Genomic DNA, 14,983 nt, shown 5'->3' with positions numbered 1-14,983 from the left:
TTCAAGGTCAAAAGGTCAAAGTTTTTGGTATCCAATAAAAGGTCTTGCCACAAAGAATGCATATGCTTAGCATTGAAGCCCTAGCTCTAACCGTTCAAAAGTTATTGCCAAGTTTAAAGTTTTTCATAAGTACGGAAATCTCCAGGGTCAAGGTCAAAAGGTCATAGTTTTTGATATCCAATAAACGGTCTTACCACAAAGAATACATATGTGAAGTACGGAAGTTATGGACAAGGTTAAAAATTTTTAAAAAGTAAGTCAAACTCCGAGGTCAAGGTCAAAGGGTCAAAGGTCTTGGTATCAAATGAAAAGCCTTGTCACAGGGATTTAGTGGAGCTATGACCATGACCTTGGAAATTGATTTACTTTGGCAAAGCCTTAACATTGGCCATAAATTTTAAACGGTAAGGGCTAGGGCTTTGTAATTCATGTGACAAGACCTTTCTTAAGAAACCAACAACTTTGACCCTTTGACCTTGAGTTGACCCTGCAGTTTGACATACCTTTCAAAAACTTATCCTTGGCCTTAACGTTTGAACAGGTGGTGCTAGGGGTTTCATATTTCACAATTGTATTTCTTATGAGAAGACCCTCCTTTGGATTCTGATATATTTTAATTTCCGTTTAAGAAAAGTTAGAAAAGTTTTGCTATACGGGGACATCAGTGTTTCACGAACACATCTTGTTTAACTGTGAACGCATTTTATCTGTTTATCTCTTTTAGACATGTTTAGCATTTCCACGAGATATTATTAAAGTGCATGTGTTTAGAAAGTATCTCCAGATAACGCCTTTTGAAGGCTTTCTTCAGTTCTAGATAACAGTATCTCCACACCCCACTCTTCACTCTTGCTTTATAAGTTCAACAAAATTTTATTTGAAAAATTAATCTTGCTCTGTTTTGTAGTAAGGAAGACAAAGGAGAATTGTTTATGTACTAAATATTTGAAGTAAACTGCACTATCACAGCGCTTAACTTTTTAGAAAAAATAGAGGTCACCTTCTATCAAAACTTAAGTTTATTTTCTCAGACACATGCATGCATGCATTACCCTTATTTATAATTGCAACAAAAAGTGTGTGTGTGTGTGTGGTGGGGGGGGGGGGCAACTGCGCTTTCACTGAACATTTGTGTTATTTAGTATAAAAAGTTATGTCTATAGATAAAATTGAAGATCCCCCATCGCATTCCCTTTATATTTTATATATATTAAACAAGATCAAGTAATCTGTTATCTATATGCATACGATGTTTTAGGTCCAGGAACATGCATATATGCACATATGATGATGCAAGGTCAAGTATACCCCGTCTATATTAAGTACATATATCCGTTACTCTTCCTAATTAAGTACCCTAGTATAAATAATTCCGTGATGAAAGCTTTATCAAAGTGAGATTGTCTTCTTATTTAAATCTCTTGTATGTTCCCCCCGCTTTCGCAAAAGCGAGGACACAGAATAAATGTCGTGTCCTTCTGTTTGTCTGTCCGTCTAACCGTTATTCTGTCAGAATCACAGTCACAAAAACTTTAACCTTTAACTTTTGATTTAGTGGAGCTATGACTTTCATATTTCATATGTGTATTCCTTTGACAAGACCTTTTTTCACCACCAAGTTTGACCTTTTGACCTTGACCTGGATAACACTTTTACACAAAAATTCCAAACTTTTACTTTGGCCATAACTTTTGAATGGTAGGCACTAGGACTTTCATATTTCACATATGTATTCTTTGTAGCAAGACATTTTATTGGATACCAACAACTTTGACCTTTTGACTTTGACCTTGGAGATTTTCGTACTTATGAAAAAACTTTAACCTTGATCATAACTTTTGAATGGTAAGGGCTAGGGCTTTCATACATCATATATATATAACTCTTGTGAGAAGACCTTTTATTGGATACCAAGAACTTTGCCCTCTGGACCTTGACCTTGGAGTTTGACCTACTTTTCAAAAACTTTGACCTTGGCCACAACTTTTTAACAGTAGATACCAGGACTTTCATATTTCACATATGTATTCTTTATGACAAGACCTTTCATTTGATACCAACAGCCTTGTTCTTTTGACCTTGACCTTGGAGATTTTTGTACTTATGATAAAACTTTAACCTTGACTATAACTTTTGAATGGTAAGGGTTAGGGCTTTCATTCTGCACATATGTAATCCTTTTGAGTTATGTTCAAGACACGATGTAGTTACGATATTGACACATTACTTTTTTATGTTTACTATAATATTTCTCAATCTTTGTGTATTTTTTACAATACTTTCTGTTTTAAGAAGTCTTTCTAACCGTCAATATCCACGATATCGTGTCGATATCGAATCATGATTGTTCAAAGAATTATGGTTTCCATCTATAATGCTAGTATTGTGTTTTTAACATGTGTTTCTTGAAAACGATCTTTCACAAAACTTTCCTGTAATGTCGATATCGACGATGTCGCTTCGATATCGAATCATATTTGCTCAGCCCTTTGTTATTACGTACCGTCACTGATACTTTGTATGTGTATTCATGTTTAATTACTTTCCACGAAGATTGTACCTGTCATCGATACGATATCGAATCATAATTGTTAAATCATATTACTTTACCAGCCTGTACCCTTATACAAAATCTTTATTTTTAACATATCCCATGACAGTAAGTTCTGTGTTTCTTCGTGCAATGCAAGTGCATATTTACTTTCTGATTATTAAGTTAACCTTATTACTGTTCACCCTCACCCAGCATCATACTCTAAACCTTATCCAAAACAACAACAGCCACTAACCCTGTCCTTATCATAATTTAATGTCATATTCCTGCTAATGAATGAATCTGACATCAATTGTGACCTTGTAAAATCATGCTATACCTCAATGTGAAAAAATTCTACAAAAGGATCGATATCGAGACGATATCGTCATGGTGTTGTCGATATCGACATAGCACAATGTCTCATGTATGGTACCAGGTATATCAAATTAATAGAGCTCATAGCTCAGGAGCATATGACTATGTTCGACATAATTCTTTAACATGTATGATCCTTTTGAGAAGTTTTTTCATTGGATACCAAAAACGTTAACCCTTTGACCTTTACCTTGGAGTTCAGTGATAATTTCTAAATAGATTACTTATGATAGGGCATTAATATTAGACACAAAATGTCATAAAAAAGTAACATCTCACCCAAAATAAAATACATCGAAAGCGGGGGACCACAATTCTTTGAATTTTTATCCTGTCTGTCTGTTTGATTGTCTGTCTGTCTGTTATCAACTTTAACCTACAGCTGTAGCCCATAACTATTGCGCTGTCAATGGTAAGTGTATACCACCTCAGTCTACGTCCCACTCCCTCCAGAATTGTGTTACCATCGGGTACATAGTGTCTCACAAACACATATTGTTTGTACATGTATAAACTTTTTGTTTGTTAGGCGACAAAGTTTTTACATTATTCCAATCGTCTTAACATGTTTAAGGAGGGAGGCAGCATATGTTATATGTGTATTCCAGAGAAAAAATTTCAACTTTTAAACAAAATCGAAAATTCATATTTCGGGATGGGGGGATGAACTACTTTATATAATATTATAATTAGCCTATTCAAATATATTGCAAAAAAGAAGGGGGAACCGCCTTTTCAATAGAAAAAAGTTATGCTTGGAAAAAGGGGAACCCCCTCCCCCGATTGCTTCGTGTCTTCCTATATTCTACAATATCTATATATGTCTCCGATGCTCTTTGATGTTACATGTGTATGTTACTTTGCTACTGATACAACTCTTTAATTTATAATTTAATTCAAAAAGTCTTTAAATGAAGCTTGAAAATTAAATCTTTTCATGCAACAATTTTCATTAAATGCCTCTCAGTGTGCTTCAAGGTTCTTTGAACTTCTCAGAAAGGTCTAATTAAAAGTAGAAATTTTTATCCCGAAAAAGCATTTTTAGATACCAATGTTTATTAACATGATATGAAATAAGAAGTGATTAATGGATCTTTGCAAAGAACCTTGAAGCACATTGAGAGGCATATAATGAAAACTGTTGCATGAAAAGATTTAATTTTCAAGCTTCATTTAAAGACTTTTTGAATTAAGTTATAAATTAAAGAGTTGTCCTTCCTAGCTGAGGGTCGGGGTCCCTTAATAATACGTGGCAATCAAGATACATGAATTTTCCAAGAGAACTAAACCTTTTGGCGAAACCTGCTTGCAACAGAAAAAATTCAAGTTTATACCGACTGTGCACTACCTTCCAATAACAATCATCTTAGTACACGTATTTTTTTTTTTTTTTTTTAATTTTTTTAGAAATATAGTTAGATGCAGAGTATGGAGATGAAGGGGAGGGGGGGGGGGGGGTCACACATGCGCATTTTGCAGTGTGTGTCAAAATTATTTTTCTAAACCCAAAATAAGCATAAAAATGATAAATCAATAATCTAATTATTAAATATATTAAATTATAAAATAATAACTATTACTATAATTATTACATCAAAATTATTTTTCTAAACCCAAAATAAGCATAAAAATGCTAAATGAATAATCTAATTATTATTAAATTATAAAATAATAACTATTACTATAATTATTACATATCTAATTATATATAAAATGAAATCCTTTGAGCCGCCCACCTACGATTATCGGGTAAAATTATTATACGAGAGTAGTATTGTTAGTATTCTTAGCATTTTGTTCACACATGTCTCCTGTGCGGATTATTTAAAGTAATTTAATTATTCTGCATTGAAATCAATCGGGATCGGAGTGCTGATTATGCTGGTTCTCCGACCTTCAACTGAAATAAAAGGGAACCAAAGTATCTATGCTTTGAGAATGGGGTAGAAGAATGATTAAATCGGGGAAATAATCAAACAAAAACAATGCCATATCGTTATCTAATATGCACCCCAGCAAAAACTTTCTCAAATGGTAAGTTTTATGATGTGATGCATACCCAATGGACCAGATGATGGAAGTCCAAGAACAAGATCAGCTGTTTGTTGACCGATAGCGGTTAACGACCATGTTCGGGGGTCAAACTGTCAATTCTAAAGAGCTTCTTGAAATTCATATACACAAGTACAATTTCTACACGTTAATTTGTGTTTTGATAATGTTTACATAACTACAATTGTTCTAAATGTCCATATAAACAAGCCTAACTTCTCTATGTTTACCTCAAGGATATAGATTTCAGTGACCACATTTAGTCCTAAATTTCATCATTAATCAGTTTATTGTAATTTTGTTTAAAATATTTAGTTAAAAAAATACAAATCAGTGCTTCTAGCACAAACATTTGATTCTGAAATATTTTATTTAACCCATCATGCCCATAGTAAAAATAAGAACACAAGGTAACCAACTCCATATTTCACGGAGTACCCCCTCCCCAGAATTGCACTGATTTACACCTTCAGAAGAAAGGCATGGACAAACTGTTTATTATTGTTGTCTTCTACAATAATTTATGTACACAACCAATTATGGCTTGCTTCCCTTTATTGTCTTTAATCTCCATAAACGGCATCGGAACCAAGTGGAAAAGTCAAATCACCCTGTGTAATGGAAAGAATTATTAGCAGTTCAAAATTTTTTCATGTGAACTGATGAAAAATTCAACCCAAATCTCTTGAAGTTGGTTCATACATGTTGTCTAAGGAATTCACTATGTGAGTAACTCGATTATCATTGTGCTCGATGTATCTTAACAAGATTTTTTTTTATTCGTGTCTGGTATAAATGTGTGACATACCAGCAGGTTTGTAGACCAACTGTCTAGGTACACCAGTGTCCACATGTCTTTGTGTAGGACTGCCTAGGATTTACCAGATATCCCCTGTCTAGAGTTGTGGGGAAACAAAATGTGTGATAAGAGTAACATGTTTGTGTGAAGAGTTAAATATAGTAATGTTATTAGTTAATTGTAAGTGTTTGAAAATTGGTTCACATAAATCAGATATACAGTGAATCATTACATGATGAATATGTTTTTAATAATAATAATTCTTTGTTTATATCATGTATTTACATGATGTATGATATGTACATACTAAGAAATGATTTTTTTATTACAGAACTTATGAGAAAGTTGGTACCATTAGGATGTTGTCACACATCACAAGCACGGTAAAATCAATCCAAGGAGTATTATTTTTTAAATTCATTTTGTATTATTGTATCTTAAATTTTAATTTATATTGCATGTTTTCGTGTAATATCATTCTTAAAATCCCAGTTTTTGTTTAATTCTGTGGTAATTTATAATTTCTATAATAGTACACTGAATACAATAAATAGAATTTATTGGATGATGTAAGAAATTAAAGTCATACATATTAATAGATTTTTTGAAAACAGCATGTTTACTCAAAACCATGTTCTTTTCAGACCCTGTGGGAGTCGTTCACATAAGCGTCACTACTATACCAGTCATAAGTTAAACTCCAAGCTTACCCATAAGCCTCACTGGCACCTACCGAGTGAAAACAAACGACTAATTCAAAACTGTGATAATTACAAAACAAATTTTATCATACGCCGTGTTACCTATAGAAACTCGCAAGGAAATGATGTGCCATATGTCCGCGATTATCATATTTCGGCTTTACTCTTCAAAGACGAGAATAAGAAAGAAGTAAAAGATGTCAAAGGTCATGGAGCAACTGAAAGCAAAGATTCTCCTAAAGAGTCTGGAGCAAAGGGAGGTAAATCACCTACAGATGCCTCCTCAAAGGTGCCTAAGGAAAATGCGAAGGAGGTGGGACCACCAGCTAAGAAGAGTTTGGGAACCAGAATAATGAATGAACTGAAACACTATTATCATGGATTTAAGTTATTATTTAAAGAATTCAGAATGTCCACGAGATACATGATTGACGTTGTTATCTTTAGGAAATCACTCAAGAGGAGAGAAATCCAGCAGGTAAACAGTGAAAATTATGTCAAGAGTTGCCTTTCCTTGTCGTTAACAGGCATCAAAATCCCTCTGATTTGTCTAATGTCTCTTGTTAAATTATCAAGTTTACTCCAAATTTCTTACTTTTTTTTTTCCACTGAATCAAAACAGAAACAGCATTTATTTAGTTTTTGTTTTGTTTTTTGAAATAATCACTAGAGCATCAATTTTATAAAATATATAATTTAATAATTAAGAGATGTATGTGAATTGTATATGTTAATAACTCTTTGATAGAAATTTTAAGATGTGTAACTGTGATCAGTTCAATGCTCTAGATCAATTAGGACATACTGTATAATTTTGGCCTCTTTTTCATGATTGTATTATTCTTTCAGGAATTTCAGTAAATTTTCTGTTTTTTTAATTTTGCAGGTGATCCGTTCGACGTTTGATATTTTCCGCATTTTACCAATGATTGTTATGATTGTTATTCCCTTTATGGAGTTTGCCATTCCCTTTGTTATAAAATTCTTCCCAGGCCTCCTTCCCAGTACATTTCAACCTAAAAAGGTTTGTGTTCTTCATTTTATAAATACATGTACTGTGAATATACATAAATTATAAGTGCTCTCAAAATGTAGAGCATCTAAATTCTCTTTAAATTTACTGACAGAGGTAACTTTTCACCTCTGTTCACTATAATACATTTGTGTATGTTAAAGTCAGAGAACAGAGGGGATAAAGTGCCCCTGTGATTTAATCTAAAATGAGCACATGTAGAACCAAGCCTCTATATGTGTTTGTTTTAATCATGCATATCATATATATACCGGTTACTTGAAATAGAGGGGGGAAAAGAAGCGAAAGTGCTGAAATATCATTCTTATTTAAAAATTTAACTTATTTGTGTTGTACAGACAGATGATATGAGAATGAAGGTGTTAAAGGCAAAGATTGAGATGACAAAGAACATGGTGGAAACCATTAAGAATCACCCCCTGATTAGCAAGAAATCTGAGACCGCTGAGGACTTTGCTAATTTTGTCGCTAATGTAAGAGTTGTTTTTGTGTTATTTATGGTTTATGAACTAATCTTTTTTATTGTGGGTAGAATGGTTTTTGATAGGTGTAAGAAAATTTTCAAAATGGGGCTTTTAACATTCTCTGATTATATGTACTTTTCATACAAGAAAAGCCTGAAGATATACCTCAAACTTTTTTATTAATAAACTTGGCAATGGTTAGAATGGCAAAATTTACAATCATGTCATAAAGAGTATTCATGATTTTATGCACATATGCTTACAATGTTATGTGATGAATAAAATGATGTAATTATTTTTTTCTTGCAAAAGGAGTTAAAGAAATGTTTATTTTTTTTCCTCATTTTATACCTACATGTAAAGTGTTTTAGATATAGAAGGATTGAAATCAAAGATAAATCTTTTACTTCTTTGAAAAAGTTATACTCTTGCAATATTTTGTACATGTATTTCTCTGTTTTGATGTCGTAAAAGTCTGCATATATTGCTGTTACACCAACAGGTTCGAAACAAAGGCATTCAGCCTACCACCGAGGAGATCATGAAGTTCTCCAAGTTCTTTGAGGACGAGTTGACCTTGGAGAATTTAAATCGACAACAGCTGCAGGCCATGTGTCGTATCCTTGACCTCCCACCCATGGGAATGGACAGCTTTCTCAGGTTTTCGCTCAGAATGAAACTCAAACGGCTCAAGTTAGACGATAAGGTAAGATTGTATTTTTAGGTTTTATCTTTTGATGTTGGACAACTTTTTTAAAAGTATAAATAAAATGAAAACAGAAATTGAGCAATATGCACTGAAATTCTCATTTTATTTGAAAAAAAAGAAATTTTAAAAGGCAATTCTTTTTTCTTTCATATAATATTAGCATGTACATATATGATAAGAGTGAAGCAAACATGTAATTTTTCATGAAATTTAACACACAAAAAAACATGTATTTTGTAAAATAGCATTGCCATTCACTAATTAATTTCATTCCTACTATAATGTATTTTATCCTTTCCTAGTAACTATTTTCTAAATGACAACATGACCTTCTTTTCTGTAGATGATCCAGCAGGAGGGAGTTGACAGCCTCACGATCCCTGAACTCCAGGCAGCTAATCGTGAGCGGGGGATGAGGGCCCTTGGGGTGTCTGAGGCTCGCCTGAAGAGCCAGTTACAGCAGTGGCTGGACCTCCATCTAGAGAAAAACATTCCCTCCTCACTTCTCCTGTTCTCCAGGGCGCTGTATTTACCGGAGACACTGTCAACAGAAGAACAGCTGAAGGAGTCTATCATCAATCTACCAGAGACCATGGTAAGTTAATGGTTAACTTGTACAGGAAAAGTTCTTAGAAACAGTCAATTGTTAATTTGTTCTAGGAGAGTTCTGAAAAATAAGTCTACAGTGCTGCAGATTAGAGGATAATATGCATAAACTTGCATACTTCTTTTGTTTGCTAATTGATAATAATATATGGTTAAGTTGGTTATATGAAAAGATACACTCTTTAAAACTGCTCGAATTCAATGCATATAAAGTTTTGTTGTACACTCAATGACAAATTTTAGTAAAGTCAAATATCATTTCAATCATTTAAATACCATTTCATAGATGTGTTGCTCTCACAATACATGTACAAGTACAATGAATATTTTTCTGTCTAAAAATGAGATTGGAATAACTAAAAACTAAGGTTTGAAAAATATATACTGTGCACTATGAAGAGTATACTGTAAATGTATTATATTTAGCGTGTATGATATTTGGCGAAAATTGACTTTTGAATAAGTTAGCGTAGATTTGATAAAGCGCATTTCTTCATATTCTTATTAATGTGTATATGTGCAAGACATTTAGCGTTGTACTTGATTTAGCTGTTGCTGCGTTCCGCCAAAGCCGCTAAAAAGAATACACAGCCAAATGTAATACGTTTACAGTATTGTAGTGGATTGTCTTTAACTTAAAAGTAATGTAATCCTTGTAGACATCTAAAGAGAAGATTGCAGAAGCTCAGGCCCTGAAGGAGAAAGAGAAAGCAGAGAAAGAGAAAGCTGAGAAAGAGAGAATTCCTGAGGTGGTTCCTGAGAAGGTTGTTGAGGTTCCAGAGGTGCCACCAGCACCACCTACTCCTGAGGAGGTGCCCATTCCTGTGGAGGAACCAGCCACAGGAGTCAAAGGTCTGGCCGCCAAATTACAGAGCAAGCTGGCGGACTTCAAACAGAAAGTGGATGAATACGACAAAGAGGCCACGAAGAAACGCGTGCTGAAGATCTGGAAGCTGATCCGCGAGCTCGGAGAGGAGAATAGGAGGGAGCACAAGAAGTTCTTTGAGGAGTATAAGGAGTATCTGAAGGAAGGAGAGAAGCCGGAGAAGGTGGTGGCTGAGTCAGGGAAGAAAGCCAAGGTACCCAAACCCACAGAGGAGGAAAAGAAGGTTAGTTGGGATACCGTAAACTTACTATTGTTTACCTTCCCTATGCTCGATTCATTAAGTATATCAAAGAATACTATTTCTCACCATTGAAGTAACTGTTTCATATATGCGTATTTAAAGATATGGTTTGCAGCAAGAAATCTTTGTAAATATAGGAAGGTTGCAAAACTTGGGAGTAATTAAAGTTGGCAAAATGGTTTTGTTCCAAATGATTATCTAAATTGTGTAAAAATGCAGGAATTCCAAAGACATGTACATGTACTTAAAATGAATTTAAAGATATCTTCTTACAATTGTTTTTATTGTAGGCCATAGCGACAGCTGAGGCAATTGCTGCAGAATCTCTAATGACTGCAGAAACCCAGACAGATCCCGCCATGATGATGGAAGCTCAGCCAGGAGAGGGTAAGGGGTTCTATTGATAAAACCGTTGTAGATCATAAGTCTTAAGATATCTCTATATATAAATGTGTAAGTCATCAGTATTTGTTTACAAGTAAGCCTTCCACTGTTCAAGCAATTTGCGTGGAAATTTCTTTGTAATTATAAAGATGTAACCTTGTGTCTATGTTAATGTCTATCTCTAGGATCATATGAGGAATGACTAGTGGGGCTTTCTTAATCTTTCAAGAATGTCTAGTATTGCTTACAAACTGGTGAAAGATATATGTTCTTTATGCTAAATGCTTGACTTTAAAGTTTTTGCTTATGTTGTGTGTAGAATTGAAGGACCTGGATGAGGAAATCACCACAGAAGACCTGGAAGATTTGGAGGATGCCATCATTGAGGCAGCCAAGGAGAAATCCGTGGATCTCGAGAAGGAAGAGAGGGAAGAGGAGCTGGAGGATTGTGAAGAGGTAGGTGGAAGATCCACTGTATGAAGTGGATGATTTACTGTAGTAGGTGGATGATCCATTGTTGTTGATGATCCACTGCATTAGATGGATGATCCATTGTAGAAGAAGTTGGATGGTTCACAGAATTAGGTAGATGATCCACTGTAGTGGGTTTATGATCCATTGTAGTAAGTAGATGATTCATTGTAGGAGATGGATGAATAAAGTATCACATTCATTTACTGCAATTTTCTTTTGTTTCCTTTCTGAAGTTGTACGTTAATAAGATCACCAGAAAATTATATCACTTGTCTTGAATGGCATTTTATCAAATGAAATAATTAAAAAGTTTTTTACAATCATAGAAGACAGAAAGTACATAGTCTTAAGAGTGTAAAATACTTAAACTCTGTATACTTCTTCCAAGGAAGTCAGTAATAAAGAAAAGGGTTTAAATTCCATACATGTAAAACATGCTATGATTCATAAAAGTTGCCCTTTTTTATTCTTTTTTAGGATGTGGACGAGTTAAAAGCAGTTGTCCTCCAAGAAGGAGATGTAGATTCTAAGAATGCCAGCAAGCTCTGGAAGATGGTCAACCGAGCCGTGGACAAACTGGACAAGCAGATTGACGAGTTCCATGACCAGAAGGACGAAATTCAGGTGGAGATCGACACGCGGGAAGTCCGCCTTAAGAAAAGTCCCGAGTTACAAACAAACCTCGAAAAGAGGGAGGAGATCCTCTCAGAACTCAAAAAGAGAAAGTAAGTGAAACTTAGGGTCTATACCATTATTGAAGTCTGTACCATTTTTTTACCATAAATTTAGAATTAAAATAGAGATAGAATTTATTTTTAATGTCAAAGGATTCTTTTATATTATTTCCTAAAGGAAATTGTGTTCTATATGAACGAGGTGTTACTTGTAATTTTAATTAGTGTTGGAAATCTGTGATCAGCATAAATGAAATATTACTTATTCTGACATTTATTTGTCTGTATGAAATCTGTGATCAGTATAAAGAGATGTTACTGTTTGTTACTGATTATTACTGAGTATGATGTTAATTTCTCTGTAAGAAATCAGTAATCAGTATAAACGAGATGTTACTGGCTATTGCTGATTCTGACATTACTTTATCTCTGTAGGAAATCTGTGATCAGTATAAACGAAGTGTTACTGATTGTTACTGACTTTTACTGACTATTTTGTTAATTTCTCTGTAGGAATTCTGTGATCAGTATAAATGAGATGTTACTGGGTATTACTGATTCTGACATTACTTTATCTCTATAGGAAGTCTGAGCAGTATAAACGAGGTGTTACTGATTGTTACTGACTTTTACGGACTATTTTGTTAATTTCTCTGTAGGAAGTCTGTGATTAGTATAAACGAGATGTTGCTAATTGTTACTGACTTTTACTGACTATTTTGTTAATTTCTCTGTAGGAAGTCTGTGATCAGTATAAACGAGATGTTGCCGATTGTTACTGACTTTTACTGACTATTTTGTTAATTTCTCTGTAGGAAGTCTGTGATCAGTATAAACGAGATGTTGCTGGCTCTGAAGCGGATTAAGAAGATCCCAGATGATGTGAGAACACAGAAGATTCTACAGGTGTTGGATGAAGATCGAGACGGAAGGATTGAGCTTGTCCATGCACTCAAGGTACTGCCACTAAAGATACCTTTACTGCATTTAAAATGTATTAATTTAAGGTAGTCTAATCCTCATTTTGAAAATCAGTAGTTAGAGTGACTGAGAATGCTCATAAAAAAACCCTCTGAAATCACAGAGTAATCCGTATTTACCCATGGTATTTCTTCAAAGTTTATCATTGTTGTTAAATCATTATATAGGGAAAGTTATCAGATCTGAAAAAATCTTCAGGATTTGTGAATGAATGCACCAGTTATGCATTTTCTAGTTGTAAATCGATCAATTAATTTATTTTAGAATAAAAAATTAAAGTTATCAATGTTTTTGGAAAAATCTGTGTTTTTATACTAATACAAAGGTAGTTTGTTAGTTCTTCTATTCCATATTTACTGCATGAAAAGATTTGAATTTCAAGCTTCAGTTTGAGACCTTTTTAGCAAAATAACAATTATTTTAAGAGTTATCCTTCCTGGTTGAGAAGCAGATATCTTCTGAAGTTTTGACTCTTGAAGTTGCTTTTTAAAATACTTAAAATTAGGGTAGGATACTTTCAGGAAAAATTATATAGAGTATGATGTTGAGATATTTCATTTGTATTGTCAATTAGTATTGCTATATATATGTAAAATTTTAAAGAGATTAATAAAAATATTTTTTGTGTACATATATACAATGAATGCTCGATTCTTGCTAGTAATGCATATAATACATTTACAGTACTTGTTATCTATATACAAATAATAAACTACAAGTTAAATTTTTCAGCACAAACTTTTCTAATTACTTGTCTTCTATTTTCAAAAGAATAAACAAGTTAAATTTTCAGCAGTTATAATAAATCTGCTACATTGTAATCATAATTGAATGCCTTGGTGCATGGCATAGTGTTTAGCGGAAGTTACCAATTTACAGTGATACCTTTTTATGTACATGTATATATATAATTTACAATTTTATTTTGTTTAGGTGATAGAGTTACTTGGAAAGGACAATATGAAACTGAACCCTAAACAAGTTTCCGAGGTGACAAGGCTCGTGAAAAAGGAGCTACTTCAAGAGGAAAAGGAAACATTAAAAGACAATGCAAAGACTCTGAAGACTGAAGAGCTCCAATCTAAGAATGATAACTCTAGCAAGGAAAAGGATGAAAGTGACAAAAAGCAGGAAAAACAGTCATGAAAAGGATAAAAAGACAATTCATTAAAAATTGTGTTCAAATGTTCCAGAATAATTTGATGGAGGGCCATAGTGTTTTTCATGCAAACTGATTTTGACCCATTTTGCCCTTATAGGTTTAAATGTTTTTATAATTATAAATGTTGCATAAATCAAGTGAGTGACTGCAACAGCATTTATTAAGGAATATAGCAGTGGTATATGTAATTGAATTCTGAATGTCTTGTAGCACTTAATTTACATGCTATGATAAGGCATGTGCTGCCAAGGTATGGGGAACTGTTATTGAATAGATGCTATTTCTCTCACATATTTTACATTTGATAAGGTATTTTACTTTTTATGAAATCAAATTTCATAGGAACATGTTAATAGAGTCTATTTGTAATTCATGAAAATTGTTTTGTATTTCCATGAATGATAAGTCATGTGCTTTGTTTAGGTTATTAACAATTAGATGCTTGTCTCAGCTTATAAAAGAAACATTTTTTGTATGAACAAAACAAAAAATTACTGGACAAACTGGACTTTGTCCAGAGATGTTAGAAGTAGATGTATTCGACATATTTGGTTAACTTCTGCAGAAATTAATTAATAGTACATGAGAAAATATTTTAGATGTTAAATTATTTTAATCAAAATAAGACAATGCATGAGGTATGATGTCAGTGAAAAACAAATGTAAAATTTCAAAACTTTTTTACATAATATGAGAGGATTATAAATCTGTCCCTGTCTTTCATTACTCAGTCAATAAAAGAGTGCTATAAAAATTATATGATTTTTTCTTCTTATATTAGATATACTGTAACCTATATTAGGTATATGGTACAATCACATATTTTTGTGGGGGCAATTTTCAAGGATTGAGGAAAAATATTGGTATGTGGGGACTTGATTTCAAGGATAAAGAAATGTGTGTAGT

General features: G+C 33.4%; 1 protein-coding gene across 4 annotated transcripts; it reads left to right on the top strand.

Annotated features, from left to right (window-relative positions):
- The first annotated feature begins 4,797 nt into the window (after positions 1–4,797).
- LOC134264154 (LETM1 domain-containing protein LETM2, mitochondrial-like) lies at positions 4,798–14,834 on the top strand. Of its 4 annotated transcripts, XM_062746450.1 has the most exons (14): positions 4,798–4,945; positions 6,094–6,145; positions 6,407–6,941; positions 7,350–7,487; positions 7,835–7,969; positions 8,463–8,666; positions 9,013–9,264; positions 9,935–10,384; positions 10,693–10,789; positions 11,106–11,242; positions 11,738–11,985; positions 12,370–12,394; positions 12,775–12,891; positions 13,849–14,834. In XM_062746450.1, the coding sequence occupies exons 1-14, from the start codon at positions 4,897–4,899 to the stop codon at positions 14,059–14,061; spliced, it is 2,652 nt and encodes an 883-aa protein (XP_062602434.1). In that variant the 5' UTR covers positions 4,798–4,896; the 3' UTR covers positions 14,062–14,834. The 4 variants fall into 4 exon arrangements, with proteins under 4 accessions (XP_062602434.1, XP_062602433.1, XP_062602435.1 ...); XM_062746449.1 differs by lacking the exon at positions 12,370–12,394 and having other exon boundaries at positions 12,750–12,891; XM_062746451.1 differs by lacking the exons at positions 12,370–12,394; positions 13,849–14,834 and having other exon boundaries at positions 11,738–11,989; positions 12,754–12,891.
- Positions 14,835–14,983: the final 149 nt, after the last annotated feature.

Source organism: Saccostrea cucullata, unplaced genomic scaffold, assembly GCF_032062105.1.
Source record: "Saccostrea cucullata isolate Sc308-1 unplaced genomic scaffold, CSIRO_AGI_Scuc_v1 ctg1613, whole genome shotgun sequence".
Taxonomy (NCBI): Eukaryota; Metazoa; Mollusca; class Bivalvia; order Ostreida; family Ostreidae; genus Saccostrea; species Saccostrea cuccullata.
The sequence above is the reverse complement of the archived record's forward strand: the minus strand, read 5'-3'. Positions and strand labels throughout refer to the sequence as shown.